We start from the raw sequence: 25,715 nt of genomic DNA, 5'->3' as shown, positions 1-25,715 counted from the left end.
AAACTGTTACAGCTAGATATACAGGGAAACATTTGTTCATTGTCAAGAGGTATTAGTCAGCAAATATTTTAAAAAGAAAGATGTGCGTAGTTGGTTTAACATAGCAAGACAATCAGTGTTCTTTTAAGTCTTGCCTTGAAGTTTCCTTTGTCACTTAGCCTTACATCTCTTCCAGTGGGAATTCAGCATCTCCATACCATACACAGCATGGGAACTCCTTTTTCCTATAGTAGTGTATTGGGAGAGGAGGGAGTTGCTTTTTGGTCCATAAAAAGCTTTATAGTTTTTTTTTGCCTTCTGGATGTCTTCTGGTACATAGTGCACATCTTCAGGGGTGGAGAGCACGGTGGCAAATGATAGTGTTAATCCTTCAAATTAACCACCTGTCTCCTGGGACAGTGACAAACGTGTCAATCCTATTCAGTTACTATTCACTGAAGTGGTACTTTGCACATCCCCAAGGGCTGGAATGGGTCTCCTGAGGAGCAGTGCAAAACACCTTGGTTTTCTTCCTTCTTGAAGAAAATTAGGCACTTTTGTATTTAAGGGTACCAAGGAAAAATATTACCAGCAAGGCAATCTTTTTAATCTATAATGTTTTAAATATTTTTAATCTATATCTTACCTGCCTTTTACAGTTGCAGTGGCAGGTAATGGAAATCATAAAAGATGTGGATGAAACTTTTCAAATCTTGGAAGCTGGCTTAGTTCAGGTCTTTATTGCTACTGCCTGGATTATTCTGGATGAATCTCTGTTTATTACTTAAATGCAGAAGGTTAGAAAAATGAGTTCTCATCAGGGTTAAACAGCCTCAGAAGTTTTTAGACTAGGATATATGCATGATGACTTTCCAGATCAATATTATGCAGCTAAAAATGATATTATTTGAGCCTTTCAATAAAGGATTTCCCTGTCTGGGGAAAGGTGTTTCTACTTAACTGCTTTGGTCATTGCAATCCAGGAAAAGGAGCACAACTTCTGTCGTTACTTTTGCATAAACTCTTAAATCTGCATATTAAAAATTACCAGGGTCTGAATTTTCAGAATTGTTGTATTTAACAGACCAACTTTCAAATAATAGATTCTTAGCATTTTCTGAAAAACATTGCTGGTTATGCAGCTAAAATTATTAGTAATTTTGGAAACAGAGGACTAAGGAAAAGCACATCATGCATCCACGCTGAATTCATAAAATACCTGCTTATGGAGACTCTCAATTTTTTCTATGTCTGTATCTTTAGCAGTAAACTTCATGCACTACTTACAAGTGTTGGGTTTTTTTATTTTTATTTTTGACTTTCATGTGCTGAATCTTGTTCTGTCTATGTGTGGGTTGAGAAGTCCAGTTCATCAGGCTGAGTAAGTCATCTGGTCAGGGTAAGCTTCTCTCCACTGCACAATCTCCACATTCCTGTGCTTGGGGCAGGTGTGTTAAGGCTGCAAGGCCAAAGCTTCCTCAATCTGATGAGCGTCAGAACAGGCTCATTTCATACCATTTCCTGATGTAGATTTCAGGGATGAGTTTCAGTCAGCTACCTCCTTGTGAAAGTGTGATCACATGCACAAGTACTCTGATCTCTACAGCACATGCTGATTGCTTGGTCCTATGCCAGAGACTCAACTCTGCAAACTCTAAGATTACAGCTCAATTATACTAAGGAATGCAAAATACCACTAGCACACATGGCCTTTTCCCAGAATAATGCAAAGGAAATTATTCCTCTCATTATTCTCCTCTTACGGAGGCAAAAATAATCCCATCCTTCTGTGGGTGTGCCATGTGCCATGCAGTTTGTTTTTTTTTAATTCTGATCTTTCTTTTCCATCTCTTGTTTAAACTTTACTTGTGGACTCCTTATACCAGTTGCTGGTTTTGAACAGAATAGCAACACGTGGTTTCTTTGCTTCTGGGAAGATTCTAAATTCCTGTGTATCCCACAGAATTTGGAGGATACCATTTTCTTGGGATTCAACTGTCCAATGTTCTCAGAAGTTATCACTTTGTAATGATCTCTGTGCCATTGCAAGGCATCTGTGCTACATATATTGGAACAGTATTGCCACTAATGAATGGACATATCAGTGCTAGATGTAGAGGCCACAGAACTTCCCTAGACCTACTGATACACTCTGTGCATGTAGTTGTTCATCAGACACAGTGTGGCATTAAAGCTAATGTTAAACTGATAATCCATCATGTCCCTGCAGTCTTCTTCCTGGCTCAGTGGTTTCCAGGACTGAGATTTCCCCACCTAATGTACAGTCTTTGCTAGATAAATAAGCTTGTACTAGACTGTACTGGAAGAAAAACTTTGTTTTTTGTTGTTAGCAGCCTATTAAATGATCCAGTATACTCTGTAGCAGGGATCTGCATCTTTTTAGTTTTTCTTATCCTTTGAATCATTGTCTCTTGAAGCTTGTATCAGTAGTTATTTTATGTGTTCTTTTATACCATCAATTCAGCAATAAAATAGCATGAGATCCTTGTGCAGTCCTACTATATACACGCCCTCTGAACCAAGATTTCCCATTTAGCAGCTCTGCTTTGAGACCTCCGAGTTCTGTGTTAACTCTTTTCAGTGCTGTCAGCAGGGACTGGCTTCTGAACTGCCAGATCAAAGCCGTGTGGTCTACCAGCCCAACGGCACAGCCAGGCCACAAACAACTAGCACATGTGCTGTGGTCTTTTCTCAGCATTTTCTAATTAGAGGCACATGTCAACCCTGACCTACACAAGAGAACAGATTTTGTACCGTTTCACCATGTGCAGCAAGCCATGTACTCTCTACCTGTCAGAAATGGCAGAATTTGACTTAAATCTCTGGAGATTGTTCATTATCATTTGTCTCTTTGGAAAAGAACTATTTCCTTCCCTTCTTCTGATGGAGAAAAAGGGCTATTGAGAATTCAATGCTGTATCTGATTTAGTAAGGTGCCATACCTTGATTCCTTCATTTGAGGCCTGAAATTTTCTTACTTACAAAAAATCAAGTTTATCTATCATGAAGCTGATGACTGTATGTTGCCTGTCTGTATTTAATTACAGGAAACTACAGAAGAACGCAGACATTCATGCATGGAAATGTATCTAGTGGGGCCTTATTGACAGCTGAAGTACTTGGAAAATTGGATTTCCACCATATAGATCATAATGCTTTAATTTTGACATCCATTTTAGATCTCTTAAAACAGCCAAGATTCAAATGAGAACAGTTGGGAGCTGCATGAAAATCTTGGAAAAAAATAGAGTTCAAACTGGTCCAAATAATATCCTTAAGATTTGGATTTTCTGAATCTCACTTTTCAGTGTGCACAGCTTAAAGTAGTATAGACTTAATGTGGTACATAAGAAGATGATGAAAAAATTCTTTGTGTAGATAACTACATAAAAAACTCTTCCTATTTCTCTGTTAATATTTCTCTGTGTCAAGTCCATTAGGAAAGCAGACTTTTTTGCCTCATTTATCCATGATCCTTTTGTTATGTAAAGCTCCTTTAACTGTAGTCCAACCACTTTAAAAATTTTTTCCACTTTCAAGTTGCATTTTTTTACTGCTATTTTTGTATCTTAATAAGTGATCAGAAGGGTGATAGTCTGTGCATTGCAAAAGAGCTAAAGGAGTGTGAATGAGCCAGCACTGGGGCCTCAGCAGTTCTCTGCACAGGGGGTTACAATCAGGTTCTTGGCAGTGATGGTTGTCCAGGAGGAGCCTCCTGATGTGATTCTATTGCTTGTGAGCCTGTGTAGGATTAGGATGCTTATGTGGCATTGCAACTGCCATTAATTTTTTCCAGTATTCCAAATAGTGTACAGCATGCTGATAATTTAAACTTGCTTCTCAAGTAGAGCTCAGGTGAGCAAAGACTTCAGGGTAATTTTTTTAAGTGCTTTTTCTACAGTTTATCACTCAACTCAGTGCACAACTGTTGCATTTCCAAATGCAAATCTACACATAGTGTCAATTACTTATTTTTTGAACAGATATATGACCTGACCTCAATATTGGTGGTTAGATTAGACTCTAAAATAAAATTCTGTCCTTCCTGGAACTCTATCACCTTTGCATCTCTTCTTCCTTAGTCTTTCCATATTCTGATACTGCTGAATTCTGCAGCAGAATTCTTGTAGCATTTGATATGGAATCTTTTTCTTGCTCTCAAAAAGATTCTAATTATTCTTTTTAATTTATCATATATTTCAAAAGGTCCTCTTCAGGTATTTAAACTGCTGTACTGGCATATTGCAATACAATTTAGAACCTATGTTCTCTCTGGGTTTGTTTCTGACAGTGTGACAGAGCTCTGTGTGTTTTCACCATTAACTTGTTTGTACTTCCATTTGTCACCAAGAGCTTTCTTTTCTTTCCAGGTTTGGCAAGAAATCCCGCCCTGCCATGTATGATGCAACCCCCATTGCTTATGAAGATTACAGCCCAGATGACAAACCTTTGGTTACGCTGATTAAGACAAAAGATTTGTAATCTAGTGTATCTTTTTTGGATAATTTTTCAAAAGGATGGGCTACTAACCTCATTTAAATATTTTTAAGAGGAAAGCATAAGTAATTTAAACCATTAGATGCTTCAGAATTTTCTGTAGAATATTTAAGAACCAATTTTCTGCAGCTTTTAGTTTGAAAAAATATTTTAAAATAACAGAATTTGTGACCTTCATGAATTACACTTTAATGTACCTTGAGCTCTATAAACTATAAGCTTCTGATAGTGTGTGCTTTCTCTTGGTAGACACTATTACTAAACCCAGATGAGTTTCTTGTGGTTGTTACAGAACAGAGAACAATAATTAATGAGGAGTTCTTCATGACATGTCAGTGCCAGCTTTCGAAGTAGAGGTAGGAAAATGTGAAGCATAATATGATATATAATATATCCATTAATTAAAAAAGTCTAAAATGTTTGTGTTGTGAAAAAGAAACTAGTAAAAATTATTATTCCTGATCTGAATGAATTAGCTTTTGCCTTATTCCATGCATGGATAGATAACCTATTTCTCCATTATTTCCTGAAAGTTGCTAAAACATTCTCTTAAGTTGATGTTTGACATTTTTGTAATAGTATTCAGGCTAAGCCTTGTATAATAATTAAAGTGCCTCTTGAGGCAAAGTAAGGGCATAATCCTTTAAAAACTGAAATCAATGAAAAAACTTCCATTGACTTCATTTGGCATGGGATTGAATCCTACAATTGGACCGAATCTATATTTTTCTTTAAAGGTTAAAGTTTTTTATATTGTGAGTAAACTAAGCATATGGTTTGAGTTGTTTGTTTGCTAAAGGTTGTTGATGTACAGTATCGTTTCATTAAATACTGTGTATTCTCATAGTGCTTCTTACTTAGGATCAATATGGGGGTTTTGTGGCTGTATTTGATTGCTTATGGGCCTCTTAAAATTCTTGCTTATTTCAAAAAATACTGAATAAATGTTATCAAGTGAAGATTGCAGCTGTTTCTTTTGTTTTTCTTCATTTGAAAGTGTGCTGTTATCTATAAATTTGAAAGGATGTGAGCATATAAATAACACCGAAAGATATTCCAGCTGTTAATTTGAAAAGGAAAAAAAAGGACTTCATTAACAAGGTAATTTCTCAAAAGTGAGACAAATACAGCATTGGTAAAGATGCAGTCCCCTAGTCCAGTCATATGGCTTACAACCTGTTCCTGGGTGGATCTGATTGCAAACCTGGGCCCTAGGTTGTAGCAAAGTTTTGCAACAGACTGACTTATTTACCTGAGTTTGCTTTTACTGACTGTGTTTCAGAGACATGGCACTGGTGGAGCCAGGACTGGGGTGTAGAGGCAAACTGCTGTAGCTGCCTATAGATCCTGCTGCATGGTGCTGTGCTAGGTCCTGTTACGTTACAGGCTGGTAAGCGATGATGGGCTAAGCTCTGGGTGACCTCTTAGTGTTGGAAAACCTTGGCATGTATTCAGAATCTTAATGTTTCACATAAAGAACAGTTTTAGACAGAAGGGAGGTGCCTCCACAAAAACACAAACTTCTGATCACCTCTGTGTGAGGACAGCTGTTGTCTCAGGCTGTCCTTGATACTGCTGACATCTCCACACCTCAGATCAACCTCTAAGGCAAATGTAATTAGGAATTGTAAAGCTAAGAAAACTGCCACTAGTTTTATTGTCTTGTTTAGGTGGGGAGAGAGTATCTGCTATATCATAGCAATTGAATTATTTTCCACATCTTGCACTATTGGTGCTGACAAGAAGTAGAAAAAGTATCGTAAATCTAACTGTTAGTGTTGCTAAGATGTAAATTTCATTGTGAGGTTACATTCCAGATCATCACTAAAAAAAATAGAGTCCAGGAAGCAGCTATGGGCTAAATTTGAAATGTTGTAACGACAAGCAAATGGAAACATTATTCAGTAGAACTGTTAACCTGTTAAGGAGAAGCTGTGCTCAAAGTGTCTTTTACTGTTAGAAATGGGTGGATGGTGAATGCACATATTAGCAACACCATGATGTGTTTGAATTATGGAAAAGCCAAATGCATCTCCAAAATCCAGAACACCTTTCCTGACATCCTGTATCTGCTCCCACTGGGCTTCCATTGACATTGGCCCTAGAAAGTAATTACTGGTAAGGAACCTAAAAAACTATATTCAAGCCACTCTTCCAGTCTTCAGGCACAGATTTTAATGACAGAGGTTGTGCATTTGCATCTGGTGGCTGCCAGACTTGCTGTTTTCATTGGTACAGTTTCCTGGTGCTTCTTCAGATATGGAAACTTCTGTTTATGGTAATTTCCCAGTGACTCCCAGCAATGTTTTGAGAACCCCTTACACAGAAGGGCCAGGAAGAAGCTACATCCTATGCCATTTTTATGTTTTTTTCTTTTAACTCCTGTGGAACAGGGGCAACTACACTGGTGTTCTAATTGACTTGTCAGTCAGATAGCAAAAAACTACAATTTCTTCAGATTTTTGGCTTCTCAGTGGTAAAATATTGGTTCATCATTGAAGATGCACAAATCTATATAAATCATGGAAACAAGAAACTCTTGTTCAAAGGAATATGCATATTTAGAGTCCATATTTCACAAGAGACACATTGCAATCAGCAGCAGCCCTTCTGCATACAAATCATACCTTGGTAATGATTCTTGGCTATCCTGTATTTCTGTCAAGTGACTGACCTTAAAGATAAGCAATTTGTGAGGAGCTATTTTCCTCTCATCTTGCAGCCTCTAGCTTCTGTAAATCATCCTGTACTTCCTGTGATTTGTGCTTTGAAAATTACTTTTGCTCTTTCCAATTTATATTACGGAGCTCGGATGGAACATTATGCATGCACTGTGCCTGTATCTGTGCACTTCTGAGCTATCTGAGAGGCATTGCACTGCCTGCCAGATGGAGCAGCCCTCAGACCTGGAGGGAAAAACCCATCCTGAGTTTTTATCCCAGCTCTGAAGCTGCTAGAACAAGTTGGTTACTGTCTTCATATGCCAGATCATGCCTTTCTGAGGGTGTACATGAATGCAGACAAAGGCCACTGGTTATTTGATGTCCTTTTGCCAAACCAGAAGGGGTTTGTTCTATATAGGAAGCAAATATATATGTATTGCAAATACCACCTGCACTTAATATACCTCATGTGTTTTTTGGTTTTTGGTTTTTTTGCTGTAAATCATCCAGATACAGAGAGCACAGATTGTATGTGCCCTTCCCCCTGGCAATAAATAGGTTAGCAGCCTCCAGCTCCTCCTGTAGGTGGGGACAAGTCTCCAGGCTTTTCATTAACATCCAGTACTTGTGTGTTTCCTAAGTTTGGCCCTTTTTGCTTCCTTTTCCATCTGGAAATAGAGCATCCGTGAGTGGTTTTCTCCCAGCAGCATGGAGATCTCTTCATGCATGCTTTATTTGGGTGATATGAAACATGCAGTTACAGCTCAGAGTTGTCATATATGTGCTAACAGGAAAATGTAATGGTTTACATGGGTTCTGGGTGGAGTCAGTTGAAAATGATAAAGAAAGTGGCCCTGTCCGTGTGGTTGGGCTAATTGCAGTATGTTAGAAATACAGTGCCCAAGGGAACAGTTGAACACAACAGCTAGGAAACACATGTTGGCCAAAAACATACAAATTATCCTCATTAAACCTACAGATGCAACCCTAATTTTAGCTGAAAAAAAAAATTATATCATTGCCTCAGTTTCAGCCTCTCTTGGCATCTTGTCTCTGGGCTCACTGCACTGTGTGCCTGTGCTGTCCCTGGGTCAGAGTACCTGACCTTCCTGCGTCTGGAGGAAGCAGCTGGGTACTGAGCCACCTCTCTGCTTTGGAGACCCCTTTTAAACCAGAGCTGTGTGCTGATTCCAAGTGTGCAGAGGCAGCCCAGGCTGGGTGTAGCTCTCAGCTGGTGAGGCAGGTGAAGGACGACCTGCTTGAGGGTGGTGGGGACCCATCTGGACCCGGGTGAAAGGCTGTGAGAGCTCTGTTTCAGTTCTCCTTAGTTTGTTTCTGTGAGCAGGTTAATCAAATGGTGGGACTGGAGGGAGCTGAATGGCTGGGGATGGGGAGACCTTGGGAGAGGTGTCGGTGGTTTATAATGAATTTGAAGGTAACCTGTGGTACCCCCACCTCCATGACTGACCCTGAGCCTTGTCAGTCTGCTGAGTAACACCCTGCACCAAAACTGCCATCCTGATTGTGCTGTTATTCCCTCTGCTACAAACGGAGCTTGGTGTGAGGGAGATGAGAATCGAGAAGAGTTTTAAGCTTGGTAAAGTGCATCTTCAAATGGCAGAAGCCTTTACTGCTTAATTCCTTTGAAACAATGGGAGTTTGAAGATGGTATCTGTGATTTTGGGGGGAAATGGTTCGGTGTCTCTTTGCATCTAAATAAAAGAAAAAATCTGACCATAGGCATACAGCCCTAAAGCAAACATTGTTTCCTTCAGTGGAGTTTCATGGGGTGAAACATCAGTGACAGTGCTGATGTTTTCATTCTATCCCAGCTTCATTTCTGGAAAATGCTTGGCTTTTCTCCAGCAGGGCTTTGCAGAGGAATGCCTAAGAGCAGATATGACATTCCTCAAGATGTATGGTTTCTTTTGCTAACAATAAGCACCTGATGAGGAATAAATTCAAGACCTCTGAATATCATTCACTATGTTTATGCTCAGAGGAATTAACCCCTCCTTACTTCTGTTGCCAGGATTATGTCTACAGGGAACTCCTTTGTCCCTTCATGTGGCTAAATCCTTCTGTGTCCAAACTTTTTCTGAGATTCCCTTTTACCCAAAACTGCTCAGATTTTGCAAAGCAGACCTACACCCTGTGGCAGGCAGAGCTTTACCCCATCCTTCCAGCTGGGCAGATACAGCCCACCCTCCCTTCCTCCAGCCCAGTTTCTGTGCCAGCCATTTGTTGCGTGACCAGCTCTAGGAACCACTTTTTCCTTCCTTACAGCTATGTTTCCAAGTTCCAAGTGCTGCTCAACACTGTCTGGGCTGAAATAGCTATTTTTATGTTACTCTGCTCTCACATTTCTGGTCTCAGAAAAGTGGCAGAATTACAGGCCTTCCCTGGACCTCTTCTTTCTGCTTGAACAGGAGAGGCAGATGAAAATGGATTTAATTCAGGGAAGGGTTTAATCTCTCAGGCCATTCCCTGCTATGGATTGTTAAAATAATGAGTGTATTATCAAGACCTAATGAATATATAGACATGTTCCTAACATAAGAAGTGGAAGCATTAGGGCATCCCAGTGGGGGCCCAAACCCTCTCTTCAAACCTGTTGGCCACTGTGAGAAAGATGCACTAGGTTATGGATTTCAGGAAGCTTTTATTTTATAAACAAAATAGTGTGAGGAGTTGGTTGCTTGTGTAAGATACATATTATTGCTGGGAAATGCTCTGCACAAGCAAGTGAGCAGTGAGAGAAGGGCAAAGCAGTCAGTGCTAAATGAAAGATACAGAGCTGATCTGCTTTATTTCCTCTTTGTAACTTTGTCCTTCATTGGCTGTTGTTGCGTGGGATTGGAGGGGGTGGCAGGAGGCATATTTGTCTCTAAGCCACCTTTCTGCCTGGCTGAAATGTCTCATCAGGGAGATGGGACTGGCCTGAGTCTGAAATCAGAGCAATCAGAATACTGCTGCTACGTGAAGTAGCTGGAGATTGTTATGAAGATGGGCAGATTAAAATGTGCTCTCAGCTCCTTCTCAGTCTGACATGATGTTCACAGGATACTCTCTCAGAAGTCATCTTTGTACTTGATCTTTCCTTTCTGCTTGCATAAGAGGTGGCTCCTCTTGTGCAAATTCTGTGCTACAGAGCACTGTCTGTGGGACCCAGAATCTGAAACCTTTATCTCCTTTGTCACCTTCATAGTTTGGAAGAGCTCCAATTAAGTGAAGGTGATTCCTTCTGATGAGAAGTGGGTCAACCACTGGAAAAAAAAAACCAACAAACTTCAAAGTGGTTATGCCACATCCAGCCCCATTTGGGTTCAGTTGGCTTCATTCCTTCTCCAGTACAAAATGGGTAACAAAAATGACCTCTCTGGAAAAGTCAGATTTCTCTGTTATTAGGAATTCCAGTTCCAAGTCCTCCTTTTAAGAAGTTTATGATAAGATGACTATTGTAAATAAGCTTCCCCTTTAGTAAAGAATAAATCATCAAATAAGCTTTGATTGGTGAGATCTTTGGCAAAGGAATGTAAATAAACAAGCTGAATAAACTGAATAAACTTCTTTATCTGATGTGTTGAGCAGAAAAGGCAGCAAAGTTAATCATTTAGGAAAATAAGCTGCTCTGCTGTGCTTGCTTCAATAACAGACCAGAAAGAGTCTAAGGAAACAGTCTGGTCTAGCTCCCTGACCCTGGACTTCTTGCTAGGTCCTACAGGCCAGGACAGATCATGTTTATCAGTCAGGAAGCAATGCTATTTCCTCAAGGAGATGCCCTTCAGTCTAGGTTTTTTTATTTGTTTCTTTTTCTGTGGACTGCTCCCCTTCCAAGACAATTCTCTGCAGCAGAGCACAGCTCTCTTATGAAGACAGCTGTGACGTGTCTTCCATCTGCTGGGATTAGTACACACATGGACCATTTTCTGAGTTTGCACTGTCTTAAGCTTTGGACTTCATTCATTGCTCCGTTTGAGCAATTCTGTGGGCATTTGCGTGTGACTGCACGTGGATGTGAGTCCACCACAGCTCAAAGAAATGGGAGTGTGAATGTTCTGATCTTCACCAAAGTTTTTTATTGACTTATGTGGATTTGAACTGCTCTAAAGTAAAGCTGTCTGGAATCTGAGCCTATAAACCAGACAAAAGTTGCTCAAGTTAAGAAAAATGTGTGTAGCTGCTGTGGAAAAAGAAAAGAGCCTAATGCAATTTAGATGATTTTGGCATGTAGCAGCTGCAATTATTAGTTTGTCAGCAGAAGACAGCTCTTACTTCCAATTTTAATGGTTTGAGGGGTGATCATTGCTGAAAGGTATCTCATTATTCTCTGCATTCTATCTTTGCTTGTAATGTATTTTCTGCCCTGCCACACTAGGGAATAAACATCTTATGGAAAAATTTGGCGATTGCCACCATAGATTATGGCAAGCAGCAAAAGCAGATGAAAACATGAAAATTGGTCAATGAAGAGTTCTCAGCTGCAAATCTCTTTGGCAAGCCAGACCAGGATGAACCTATGGCATTCTCTTGACTCATCTATCTCTGATTAGTTAAATCTCTTCTTTTTCCCTTCCCATAAAGGCTTTTGTTGGTGAAAGACTGCATCTGGTATTGCATCAGGACAGCAATATATCAGCATGACATTGCTCAACCAGGACTGTTGTCTTTAGAGCTTAAATGATGCATTTATAGAGGTGGTGGTCTGTAGCCTGTGTGAATGCTCTTGTTTGTGCTCAAGCCATGGCTTCATATTGTTTGTTTCATCATTTTGGCATAGTTAGATTCTGGCCTCTTTTGTTGTGTTTGACATACAAACACAAACTCAAGATCACCTGGAACTCCTCCTAGGTGAAAAGTACCTACAACTTCTAATAATAACAAAGATGGGGTATGTTTATGTCAAAATATCAGCACAACACACACTTCCACGCTTACTATTGACCTGTGAATGTATCCACAAAAAACCCCAGCATAACCTCACTACTCAGGCTGGTTGCTTGGGACACTTCCATGGTTTGAGTAAAAGCCTTTGCAGCTGTGGCATTGGGAGTGCTGTCCTACAGCTGCAGTGGGCAGAGATTACAAGAGATTTGTGGGTTGTCACCATGAGTCTCCTACTGATTATCAGCACAGCTCTTACAATAAACCACTGCCCCATGGTAGTAGTTTATCCCAAATTTAAATACTTGCATATAATTAAATTCACCTCCTTTACATTAGAAGACTTAGTGAAATTTTCTGAAATGTTCTGTGATCTTTTAATGAAAGGCTTTTATATGTCCATGACATATTAAAAAAAAAATAAATTCTCAAACTTCCCATTTAGCTAATGACTTACACTGTGTTTTGGTACATGTGAACTTTGTGAATATGTATAAAATCTTACCAAAATCTCAGCCAGATGAAAAAATATGATCAATGTTCTGTTGAATGTTGAAATGAGATTTTTGACAGACCTTCTTAAATATTTTGACTAGTGTATCTGCCTTTGAGCAACCAGCATTTTGTGAAAATACCATCAGGAAGGCTGTTTGAAAATTGTTGTCCCATATGATGGCTCAGTCTACATTCTTGTATTAAAAGAATTGAAATATAATGTTATGTTAGCTAGAAATAGCTTTCTGGGAGTTGTGTCTTATGCCCTCAAGCGTATGAAACCAAGACATAGAACCTCAGTTCCTATTTCCTTCCAGCTGCACATCTGACCACTAAAAGCTTCCAGAAAATGCTTTGGGTAATGAGTAGGAAGGCCATGAGAGCAATTTCATGCCTGATAAAACTTCATTTACTTCAGCCACCTTCCCAAAGGTTGGCTTTAGCTTCTCTTTTGTAAAAATAATGGCTCAAGTGTACCAGTTCTTTTGTTTCCTAGAAGTCAGCTTATTTTCTATACTGTATTGAGAGCACATACAGCAGGTTCCAGTTCTGATTTTTAATCCAACAGGACAGTGAAACATATGGATAAGTTACAGAGAGATGAAATCAGTCTTGACTTTCTGAAAACTGTTTTTGTAAATCCCAGTGTATGGCATTGGTATTTATTCTACAGCAGCCTATGGTTGTTTGATTCTCTCTATTGCACCCATCATGTGAAGGCAGCAACTAGGCAGGGATTGTCATGATCCCCAAGTAATTTCTTTCATGGATTTTTTAACTAAGATGTGCTGTCCATAATCTCTTGTCTGTGGTCTGTATGTTGACACCAATACCTCCCATTATAATTTGAATATACATTTCTGGTTTTGTGTGGCATTTGCTATAATGGTCTGTCAAAAAAAAAAATCTGGCAAAATGTCAATAAAAAAGGATCTGCTTTCATGTGTGCCTACTATACCCATCCACTTTCATCTTGCCATGAATTTGAAATTGACATTGTTCTACATATAAAAGATGATGACCAGTTATTTTTATCTCCAGCACTTAGCAACGCTGCTTCCCCACTTTCCCCATAGACCTGGTTTGTCCTGAGTGTGATAAGGAAAAAGCCTGGAGATCTGTAGAGACCTGAGTTAAGTGCAGAGATGATCAGTTTTCCTCCCTATTTCCCCCGTGTCAGTTCCACAGAGAGAATATTTACAGTTCCATGGAGATGCCTTAATTCCTGATGGCTTTGAAGAGCCACTATATTTTAATACATACACAATTTAAAATAGAGTAGTAAGCTAATAGTATTGACATGTTGGGTTTATATCAAAACATCTCACAGCTGTGATTTACTTAGTGATGCATGTTGCTGAATTTTGAAATATTTCATTTGGAATAGACTCCAGAATGCTAAATACGGTGCTGCTTTTATGACATTTTAAACTTTAGTCCAACATACTACAAAATTTCACTACAAATTCTCTAGTATTTCCCAGTTTTGCTCCACTCTAAAGGACTCCTGTCTGTAGAGAAAACCAATCTCTCCCAACAGAACCACAGCCTTACCCTGGCAGTAGGGCTGGTGTTACCCCTGGTTTTTTCAATTCTTTTTCATGAAGCCCTGATTTTGCATAAGCAATATAATCATCTCTTTTTTTCTATCTGGCAGTAACCCTCAAGAAGGGCAGAAATTGCTGGCAGAGAAACAGTATCAGACTTCAAATTAACAGTTAAATGTGCTCTTTATTGAAAAGCAACTTGGCCTTGAAATTTCTGATAATTGATTCTCTTTTTCATTTATGTGTCAGCTCTGATTTACGTCCTTCTTCAAATTTCAGTGTCAGGGTGATTTAAGAGGGCAATTTTTTTGTATAATATTGTGCAGTGATCATTGGCAAATCCCTCAGCATAGGGATGCATTCTTTGTTACACACCAAAGAGGCACACAGCCCTTGAATTTCTTTATAAAGACAATATACAATGCAAATTCTATCTCACAATAATCCATCTTATAATTAGACATAGACATGTTCTTGTATGAAAACTGCTCTCTGTGGCATTGGCATTTTATGTGACAGACTCATCAAGAGCCCCTCTGACTGCCAGGTCAATCTCTTTAACTCATCTTTTGCTTTTAGCATGAAACAAGTTTCCCCATGGTGCTGAGCAAGCCATGTGAGTCCAGCTGCATTGCTGCACTAGGGACTGGTCGTGCTGAAGTTTAAGCAGGAGCTTAATGAAGGGTTTTTGAGGTTTGCCTTCATATTGGTTCTTAAAAATTTAGGAGGGACTTGAGTCTCGCTAAATTATTGCATTTTATGTAAGAGCGGGATTCTTGGGCTTCTCTGGATCATTGTAAATCTGTATATTCAAGCTCTATAGATATTTGCCAGCAAATCAGTTCACATCTACCTAGCAGCACATGTGTTTAAAATCTTCCTGATAATCAGTGCAGTGCCCAGAAGAAGGCCCTCCACAGCCCACTTGCCCATCTGTCTTTTCTTAGTTAGGACTTGGGTGAGTGGTTTCACCCCTGAACTCTGCTGTTTCCTGTCTCACACATTTTATAGCATAGAACCACCGTGAAGCAGATAGTACGTGTCTCTTGTCCTACACTGCAGCTTGGTTTTTTGCTCTCCCATGTGCTTTGTTATACTCAGACATTAGTGCTTTATTGGTACCAGTTGTTAAGCGTGGAGGACAGTAAGTTCACTGAACAAATGATACTGATACTGTTACACATCCTTATTACACCCTTTGCCATTAACATCTCAGCAGTGGTAAGTGAAAATTAATGATAATTTTAGCTGTGAAAGAACCTTTGTATGCACAGGCATTTCCAGGACAAATTGGGTTGTTGTAACAGGGGCTCTTTACACCCTGTGCTCAACTAGGGAAAGGAGAAACATCTCCCAGGTTGCCACATAACTCCTTATGCCTATGAATAACTAGTGGGTACTGAAATAGGAAGTGTGGCTTCTAGTAAACTTCTTATTTTCACTGAGAAACTCGAGTAGTTGGAAATTGTGAAATCTAGAAGACAGATTGCCAAATCTTTTTCTTGCTATAGGGATGCTCTGCAAACAAAAATCTTGGAGAGTCTTAAAGTCTCTTTTCTTGGTAAATGTTCTAATTCTGAAGGAATACCCAGTGCATATAAAATTGCCCAAATATTTATCATCTGTGATTCTTCATTCCTTTTTATAATACAATGCTGTCTCTCAAAATAGCTTAGCTGTATAGATGTGATTCTCATCTTGCTTATGTTGTTAAAAATCATGAGGAATTTAAACTAAGTTCACATATTCTTATCTGTGCAAGTCAGAAAAGGCACAGACATCTATGAAGATGCCATGAATTTAGCTTGGTGTAAAGTTTTTAATATTTAATATTTTAATTTAATAACCAAGTGTAATTCACAACTAAATAGAGTCAAGCACAGAACTGACATGGCCCGTAACTACAACTGTTTCAAGTTCTTCTGGATCTATGAGAAAATGAAGATGTAAGTATCTGGTATGTGTCAAACTGAAGATTTTATGCCGGTTGTTTTCTGCTGCTTGCATTAAGAGCTGAATTTGAACTCCTTTGGCCATGCTGAAGCAAAATTTGCTGGTAAAGGCTGCAGACATCATTGTCCCTGCAAGGAGGTGCCTGGTCACCAGCTGTGTCACTTGCACCATGGTGGAAGCACTCCCAGGTGTGTGTGAGGACTTACTCATCTTTCCCATCTCCTTGGCCTTCTCTCTGCCCTCCACCCCTCTTTTCATTGCTGCCTCTAAATTCCTTTGTGCTTTGGCTTCCTCAGGTTTTCTCCCTTTCTCATTCTTTCTGCTTCTTTTCTCCCAGTCCCACTTCTGTTGGAATCCCTCAGGACACATCCTGCACTGGCACCCCCTGTGCCAGGGATAGCTCTGTCCAACCCAGCTGGACATGGGGACTGCCAAAATCCCTCCTTTTGCCTGCCCTGCCTTTCCCTTGTCCCCAGGCCCACCCGGTGCCCAGCATGGCTCATAAAAAAAAAGGAGCAGGGCTGGTTCTGATCTGAGGGTGTTGGCAGCTCCAAAAGATCTGCTGTGTGTTTGCAAGGAGGCTGATGGCCCGGTTTCACTCACTCACCTGGGGCCCTTGCCAGCTGTGCCTGAGGTGTTGCTGAGATGAGGTGATGGGAATGCTAAAAAATAAAACTTGCTTTTCCTTTTACTGCTAGATATTTTGTGCTGTCCAGAACTGATGTGGCCTTTTAAATCCTGGCAAGATCTTTACCATGACTTTGGTGGTTCATTTTCTGTGCTGCTGGGAATGGGACTGATGCAGTGCAAAAGTGTAGGAGAAGTGAGACTAAATATCTGCCTTTCTAAAGGTAAGGCCAAAAGATGAGACAAAAAAAGGAATACCACATAAATATGGCCAAATAGGTTACTACTTGTGAATTGCTTGCATTTATTTAGTCCAGTCACCTTCAAAATCATGTTGCAAGTTATTTTTGCTAGAGGAAGAAAAGAGTTATCCTAATACTTGGAGAAAGTGGCCGGGTGGTTACAGCTGATGAGGTAATCAAAACACAGCCTCTTTTGGCCATCACAGGCCATTAAGGACACCTGGTTGCTGTGAGAACTCCAGCAAGAGCTTTTCAAACAAATTGGAAATCAGGTCTTCATTACACCTGGCAAGCCCAGCCTATATAGATGGGAGAATATGGCATGTCTGAACCTGAATTATCTCCCTTCCCTGCATTTGTTACTGCTGTCTCAATTTCACAAATCATTAACATAGCACCGCTTCAGGTGTAAAGCATCTCCTAATGCCATTTTAAAATACTTGGAAAGGGGAGAAGGAGACAGATGTAGGAGCAGAAGTGACCTCAGCTGAACTGCCTGTGGTGGAGCTGCACTCCCACATCTGTGCAGTCATCCCAATGCACCTACATAATCTGTATAAAAATAACTACCTAAATAATGGTACTGCAGCCCTGGGATTATACAGTGAGCATGTATGTAAATAAACTTCCCTTTCTATTTACTGAAACACAAGGCTGAAAGGAAATCAAAGTCCTTTGGAGATATGTGGTCTGGATTTTGTCAGTATCTGAACAAAACTCCTTTGCTGTTGAATTGCTGGTACTTTAAAAGCAGCCAGGCTTTAGGCAGCTCCCAGGTACAAAATACAGAGGCAGATCTTCAGATGCTCCTGCACTAACTGAAGGGCATATTTGTGCCATTTAGATGTCATCATAGTTTGTTTCTTAATAGCCCCTGAACCTTGCAGATGACGAAGTTGCCTGGAAATCCATGTTCTGTACCCAGCCTTTGCAAACTGCCAGTGCTCTAACATCACCCCAGATCCTGCTTACCTGCATCCCATGGGAGGCTATGGCACTGGAGGCTCAGACTGGCTGTGTCCCTGTGTCCTCCCTGAGCAGTTCCCACACTGGGTCTCCAAGGACACACTGTGCCACAGGAGCTGGAGGTCTCCAGCTTGGGTATTTATTCTGCCATATTTTCATCAAGTTAGACATAAAGTTGGGCTTATTCCATCCCATCTAGCTTTGCCTTCTGCAAGAGTTCAGATTCTATTTAAAGATATGTTTATTGGTAATTTAAATATTAAAATATAATAGTTGTCAAAGAAAACAGTCTGAATTACCAGGATACTGTGTTTTGGGTTGCTTAGGCACAAGACATTTTTTCAGGAAGCTGTCAGAAAATTTATACAATGTATCTGCTGTCCTATATCCATGCAAAAGTGCTGCAGTCCCTTGGAGAGAGCTGACATGTCTCAGGGTAACAAGTGTATATAGATTGTAGAAGTATGTTATTAATTACAGCACTTTACACAACACTAAATTTGCTAATTAGGCAAACTCTTACTCTGCAAAAGGAAGGTAAACTGAATTGTTAAGGGAAAAAAACTGGTGTTTAATGACTCATGTACGCTTTGTAAACTTGTGTAATCAGAAAGAGGATCTTGGAAACAGGACTTGCAAAGTCTGCACAATATTTGGGGAAGCAACATTTAAATAACTGAGTGACACATCTAGTGATGTTTCAGTGAGAAGTAATAGAGCTCCTAAAGCTAAATGGGGCTTATGAAGTCAAATAGTTCACTGTGATCTGTGGTTTATTTTTGTTTTCAAATGCAGAGTAGCCATGTTGCTATAAAGACTTTACACTAGGGTATGAAATGGTGCAAAAGGAAGACAAACTAAATAAGTAGGAGCCATTAAAAGAGAGAAAATATTCTCAAGTCACTGGAAACACTTCAACTTCACTGTGTGAAAAGAAGCAAAATTGGTCCTATTGCATCAAACACCCCCCTTTGAAATGAAAGAACTCCCCTGACACCAGCATTTCCATCTTGTGAGCACAGAAGGGAAGGAGACTGAGAGAAGTGAGACCAGCCTGTGTAATATAGTATTGCAGTCTTTGGAAAGAGTTGTCTTAATATTAACTTGTTACAAGAAGAGAAACTCTACAATTTGGCACAGTAAGAGAAAAATTAGTAGAAAAAATACCTGTATCTTCTAACAGGCATATTCTGGAACGTGGTACATCCTGGAAATAAGAATTCATAATATTTATTTAAGTATATGCAAAAATTTCTTACTGGGAGCAGAACTTACCTAATGCAGAGCAGCTTAGATACCCAATAACAAATCACGCTTGGATTAAAATATTAGAAATTTTGGCAAAAATGACCTCATCTTAGGGAGATTGTGACATGTCACCTGAGTTTAATTGACTGTTTCCTGAGCTGGGTGCTGGCTGGGGCCATGACCACCCCAGCAGCCTTCCATCAAACCAAAGAACAACGTTCCTGCAGAAGCATCACAGGGAACATCCTAGAGGGCAGAAGCAGAGCTGACTTTCCTGACACAGTTGTAACCCAGGAGATGCTCCAGGATTCCTGGAGACTGAACAATTCCAAGCAGGGTGCTCTGTAGCTGTCTTATCCCTGCAAAGCTGCTCACTGTCTCAGCTCACAGATTGCTTTTAAATCAAACAGTTTGATTCCAGAAATTTACAATTGAGCTGCTCCTCTCCAGCTGTATGTATATTACTATCTTTCTCTCATGCAACCTCAGCCTGAAGCCTACAATGATCATCTTCTCCATTTCCATATCCTTTCGGAAATACAGTAAGCGATTGTTTCTGCTTCGTTGTTCTAATAGCCTGCCACCCATTTTGCAGTAAACACAGATTTTCGTGTTTTAGTTTGTATCAACTAGTTGTTTTAGTTTGTATAAAACTCATGTAAACTAAGAGAGAAGGAGCTTCCAGCTGTAGAGTTGCTCTCCTGCTGAAAGCAGATCCCAAACTTCCTTTGTGTGCCGCTGCTGCTGACAGTGCAGGCTGGTCCAGTGCTGACGCTCCCAGCTGGTCCAGGCAGCAATGGTGTGTGAATCTACACAGATCCTGGGGAGGAATCTTCAAGACTTACGTTAGTAAGGCCATCACTGCTAAGGGATGTACCAGTGAGGTGTTTTTAGAAACAGTTTAGAAGTTTGCGCCTCACATGGATCCTGCAACATGTTGCAGTGTGTTGGTCCCTCAGCTGCCAGAGCAGCTGTGTGGCCCTGCAAAGGCACAGTATTTTTCTGCAGGCAAATGTGATGCCATTGCAAACCCTGGCTTTTGGGGAAGATGCTCTTAAATACTGCTTTGCTGTGCTATGTAAAGAACTGACACTGCAGTGATATCCCACTTGCCCCTCAGACTTGTGCACCTGCAGTGGGGTGTGGGAACCGTGGAGTGGATCTAAGGAGATGGAAACATCAACTAAGATAATTGTGATGGTGATACAAATGTTGCGATTCATGTCACTTTAATATTATTTTTAATAATATTGACAATAATTTTACTAACACACCTGTGTGACCTGGGGCTGACGGACAAGAGACATCCTGACCAGAAACTCTGGCTCCCCGTACTCCATTGGCTCTTTAAATGCCAGCAGCACCGGCAGGGCCTTAAGGAGTAGGGCAGTGTCCTGCTGACTTGGAAGTGGCGTTAACTTCTTGAAGAAGAGGAGGGAGAACTTTCAGCTGCCACAAGGAAGGCAGTCTCTGGGGAGGACTCCCCTGGACGGAGGGTCCCCTCCATCCTCCCAAGCAGTGTTCAGGGAATGCAAGTGGGGACGTTGGCACCGCTGCCCGGAGCGAGCGATGCCGTGAGGGCGGCTGATGGAGTTTGTTGTCAGCCGGAGGTGTCCGCGCTGATCCCTCTCCCGTGCACACCGCGGTGAGAGCCTTCAGGCGGTGTCACGAACCCCACACCCGCCCCGGGTCACGCCGTGTCCCCGCTGACGGACGCGCTGCAGCCGCTCCTCGCGCTCCCGCGGGGATCCGCGCGTGCCCCCCGCCCCGCGGCGGACGCGCGTGGGCGGGCCTTGGGCGGGGCGTGGGCGGGGCGGCTCGCGCCCGCAGAGAGCCGCGCGCGGCGCCCGCTCGGCAGCGCCTCCCGCAGCGGCGGCACCATGTGGCAGCCGGCCAGCGAGAGGCTGCAGGTAGGACGGGGAGGGGGGGCGGCCCGGGGTGGGGGTCGGGGGCTCTGAAACAGCGGGAACGGGGCCGGCGGAGCATCATCCCCCGGTACCGGGAGTTTGTTCCAACTTCTCCCGCCTCCGCGGAGGGAGACACGCGCGGGACGCCACGAGCGAGCGGTACGGGGGCAGTCGGGCGATGCCTCAGGGGCGTCTCGGGACGCTGCTGCCGCTACCCTTGAGGGGGCTTCGGTGCCCGGGAGCTGCGCAGCTGCGGCTCCCTCGGCCCCGGGGGCTTCGCGGCTCGGTGGTGTCCGGTGGGCGAAGCGCCGTCTGGGGGTTCCGCGTGCAGCCCTCAGGTGAGGGGACCCCCCTCCCCCTGCACCCGCGAGGCGGCTCGGCTGCCCCTGACGCGGTCGCGCGGGACCCGCGTCGCGCGGCGCGGGCGACTAAAAACCTGTGGGAGCCTTTTGCCACCCACAGACCTGCAGGTCCGGGTGGCTCTGGGACCTCGGGACCCCCGCATCGCTTCTCTGTGACCTGCCGGGCTGTCCGCACCCCGTGCAGTCAGTCGGGCTCTGTCATCTTTTAATGCGTGCTTTCAGGCGTGCTTCACAGTCGGGGTAAAGTTAGAGACAGGCAGAGAGCAAGATAAAATAAAACTCACGTTGTAGTTCACTATGTGGACTTCATATAGTTTTCATATAGTTTTTCATATAGTTTTATAGAACAAATGTTTAGCGAGTGAGAATTGGACATTTTAAGTAAAAGTCGATGGTCTTAGATTATAACAAGAGAAGATTACTGTTGCTTTTGCACTTTAAATTGAGAATTTGCTTTTACATCATCAAGGAGAAAAACTCAGTGGTTTGATTTGATAGTAAATCCAAGCCAAACAGATCCATGAGCATTAAACTGCACCACCCAGTCATGGAAGTAAATCCTGTTCTGAAGAAGGCGAACTTCACAATGAGAAACTTGATTTTCCATGGATAGGCATGATATGCCACATCTATATTTTATGAATTGCAGGGTAATAAAACACTGTGAGCTCGTTATAATTTATTTGTTTCCTTGTGTTAGCCATAACTCTCTGTACTAAGCACATGCATCAAGATCACCTGTGTTAATTTCTTAATGCAGTTAAGCTGTGCTGGCTGTGGATTTTGAAGTACCAGTTTCACCTGTGCTCTGCAGGGATGGTGTCCCCCCAGGGGGTCCTGCTGGCAGGGGAAGGACCTAAGCTGAACCTGCACCCAACATCTAGGAACAAATGAGGAAGTGAAGGAAGAGAAGGGGAAAGCTGAGGCTGATAATGGTGTGCTTGTCTGGATCACTGGGACTGGTTATGTGCTCCCTTTGTAGAATTAGAAAGTGTTAAAAGTAACAGGATACTGGTATCACAAATGCATGATACTGCCCGCAAGAACATGCAAGGTTAAAGAGACCCAAGTGTTTGTGTTTTCCAGCATAAGGTTGAAAGTGACACTCTGTTCAGCTGCCTTGTGTATCCTGCACACTGGTAGGGATCTTGCCTTAGGGAGACACCTGGGAAGGGCCACATGCTGCAGGGAGCCAGAAGGGATCTGCTGTCTGGGCCTCTTCTTTACCTGCTGCAGCAGGGAAGAGGCCTGGAGCCAGGGGAGCCTGTGCTCTTCCCTGTCACTGGAGGGGAGCCACGAGCACCAAAGTTCTCAGCTGTGGCTGCTGACTTCATGGAACCTACTGCTAGAGACTCCAGACATTTGTGCCTCCAAAAAATGCTAGGGACCTGTAACTGTGCTTCTTGCCACTGGGAGTTGCTAGGGAAGTGTATGGAGAGCTGTACTTCCTTTAAAAAAAAACCAACCAACCAACCAAAAACGCCCAACAAAACCAAAAACAAGACAGAGGGACACAAAACTGCAGAATTAAATGATGCTTTGGACTTGTACCAGCTCCCCGAAATGGGGAAAAACTGAAAGCCTTGGAAAAACCACAAGAAGCCTATAATAATTCTGTGTTCACACAAGTTTAAAACAGTGTAGCAAACAGCAGACAAAATGAATACAGTGAGTGGGAGGATGATGAGGGTAACTAGGATGTGATTCAGGAACTGAATCCTAATCCATATACACATAAGCCAGAGTTGTGTGGGCAATAGACTATGTAATATCCCCAGTCCCTTTGAATTTTTTTATTTTCTCCAAAAGGAACTTTGAAACATCACTCCCAAGTAGCCTCATTTCCCCTTCTGTCCCCAGGAACTATATGTTGTCTACCACCAGCCTGCCCAGCCCTGCCAGGAGAGCTTGTTCAAGGCAATAAGCATATGTGTTTATGCATTCCACATTCTTTCTCCCCTCAACATATTAATTCAGTCTCAGGTGTCTCACAATACTCCTTTTGTCCCAGGTTCCCTCTCTTTTGGCACCCAGAGGCTGTGGTGCTAAAAGCGACACTAAATTTTGGTGTCATTGGGATTTTGAAGGGGGGCTCACTGCTGGTCCCTGGCTGTGTTGGGAGGGTGCTGGGCATGGGATTTTGATTGTGGCAGGGGAGTTTTTGGTCCCTGAGTAAAGTAGATGATGTGGTGTCTAGTCAGGTGTTCTGTGATTATGGGTTATGCCAAGGTACTACTGCAAGAACTTTGTGGGATGTATAATGGCAGGTCCAGTCGTCTATAGGTTCTTCTTTGAATGGGTATACGGGTGCAGAAAGTTAAGAGCAGGCACAGACTTATTAATGTGTTCATGTGGGTGTTTTAGGTGGTGTTGTTTTGAAGCAGATGCATTAATATTCAGCCATGGCAAAGTGCAGCTCTGTCCTGAGTAAAATGGCAGCAAAAATGTTTTCATCTTTCAGAGTATTTCTTTTGGCCTGGCTCAGTAAGGGAAAGAATGAATTGCCTTCAGAAGTGGTTGCCTTCGTGTGGGTCAGTCCTGCCCTCATAGCTAAGGGCAGCTGGGTATGCTTAACTGAAATGGCAGTGAGCATCACTCCCTGAAGTCTTCTGTTGTGTTCTGACAAGGTCATCTGTGGCACACTCCTTTCTCAGTCCCATGCTGTCTGTAACAAGGTTGCGTGTTCCTGGTCTGTGGCCCTCCATGTAAAAGCTATTTTTCTCCCAAAGAGCTTGGTCCTATCAAGTTTCACAGTCTGTGCTGAAATGTTTGGCATTGACTAGATGGGTACAATTCCAGTGGTGAGGTCAGCAGCAAAGCTCATGCATACGCAATAGGAATGAAGAGTCATAGCAGCTGGGTTACAAAAATGCAGGGAGCTGGGGCATGAGCTTGACTTTTCCCCACTACTGTTGTGGTAACTTACTGCTGAAATGCACCCCTCTTCCAGGAGCTTTGGTTTCTGTCTTTGCTGGAATAAGCAGTAATAATCCTTTTTTTGTTTGGTTGTGGGGTTTTTTGTTTGTTTGTTTGTTTTTCCTTGTTTTGGGTTTTTTTGTCACTTGGCTGTCCACTCCACCTACATCTGATGGAAGATTTTCCTGTTATGCTGTCGCTTAATGAAGAAGCCTTGCTGTTTCTGGAAGATATGATGAGTTAAATGGGTTGGAAGAATAAGCCAGAAAAATATTTTTGAAATTTCAGGTTTTTGGAATTTCCTTGAAAATGTAATACAGTGAAGCCTGCTTTTTCTTCTGCTGTTTCTTTCCTTTCTCCTTTTGTGATTAGTTCACCTATAGCAACATTGCAGTGTATTTTCTCCAAGGTTTGTGGGACATTTAGTTACATGGAAAACAGCACAGCTGGGACACTGAGGGAATGCAGCATGGGCATCAGCCAGTCCCTGGTGCTGTGCTCAAGGTGGCTGTGATTTTGCAGGAAATACAGGCATTAGCATTATTAATTTATTTTTTTTCGAGAGAGATGATGTTGGACTGTGTCTTTTTTGAAGACTTTTTTCTCTTTGATTTCTGTGATGGTATTTCTGGTCTGTGTTTGTTAAAATGGGAGTGAACATGCTGCATGTGTGAGTGTCTCCCTGTCTCCTCTGCTGAAGCAGTGACCAGGGAGGGCTTCAGGTATTGAAGGGTTGTTCTTCCTGCTGGGAATGCCAGTGCTCCAGCCCAGGGTTATGGTTTTCATCACTGTGTTCTCAGCAGAGCATATCGATGGTTGTAAGCAGTGCTCTCTGATTTTTTTGGCTTGAGGTTTGTGGCAGCAGCATTAGTTGAAACAATGCCAAAACTCTTCTGAAATCTTTCTTTAAAATTATTTCCAAATGTACCCTCTGTGCATGGTTTGGGACGTGACAGTCAGGAGCCCTCAGTGCAACAGCTGGGATTTTGGAGCCACTAACCTCAGTGATGCTCCTGTGGGGACTCTTCAGTTTTTGGAAATTAGGAAGGTCTTTATGAAGTCTTGCTTGCCTTTCTTTCAAACCTAAATTTTCCTGGAAGCTTGATGCCAGATATTAAATCCCAGTGGGTGCATAGTTTCCGAGGTCATGCTGTTTACAAGCCCTGTTTATAAGTTTTCCTGCTTCTCTTAGCACATGTAGGTATGTCCAAAAAAATTTTCTCCTGGAGGAGGAAATGCAGCAGTGCTGGTGCTGCCCAGCCTTGTGCTAAACACCCCTGAGCTGAACTGTGTCTGCAATCCCTTCTTTTGGAGAAGTTCTTGCAGTTGATGGGCTCCTGTGGGTGGGGGTCAGGTGGTGGGCAGCAGACCGGTGCTGTGTTGTGTAGCTGGCTCCCATTCCACATCC

The 25,715-nt window shown here is 42.1% G+C and overlaps 2 protein-coding genes across 3 annotated transcripts in view; both read left to right on the top strand.

The window, feature by feature from the left end:
- Positions 1–5,463, top strand: part of DNER (delta/notch like EGF repeat containing) — a 103,219-nt gene extending 97,756 nt beyond the window's left edge. The window contains exon 13 of the mRNA XM_008491038.2: positions 4,371–5,463. Coding sequence (XP_008489260.2) covers positions 4,371–4,482 — 112 coding nt within the window. The 3' untranslated portion in view covers positions 4,483–5,463. The remainder of the gene's footprint in view (positions 1–4,370) is intronic.
- Positions 5,464–20,948: 15,485 nt separating this feature from the next.
- Positions 20,949–25,715, top strand: part of PID1 (phosphotyrosine interaction domain containing 1) — a 76,007-nt gene continuing 71,240 nt past the window's right edge. For both annotated transcript variants that reach the window (XM_030456163.1, XM_030456162.1), the window contains exon 1: positions 20,949–21,032. In XM_030456163.1, the coding sequence (XP_030312023.1) occupies positions 21,003–21,032 (30 nt within the window). In that variant the 5' untranslated portion in view covers positions 20,949–21,002. The remainder of the gene's footprint in view (positions 21,033–25,715) is intronic.

The sequence above is a fragment of the Calypte anna genome, chromosome 9, assembly GCF_003957555.1.
Source record: "Calypte anna isolate BGI_N300 chromosome 9, bCalAnn1_v1.p, whole genome shotgun sequence".
In the NCBI taxonomy this organism is placed as follows: Eukaryota; Metazoa; Chordata; class Aves; order Apodiformes; family Trochilidae; genus Calypte; species Calypte anna.
Note: the sequence above shows the minus strand (reverse complement) of the source record. Positions and strands in the feature narration are given on the sequence as shown.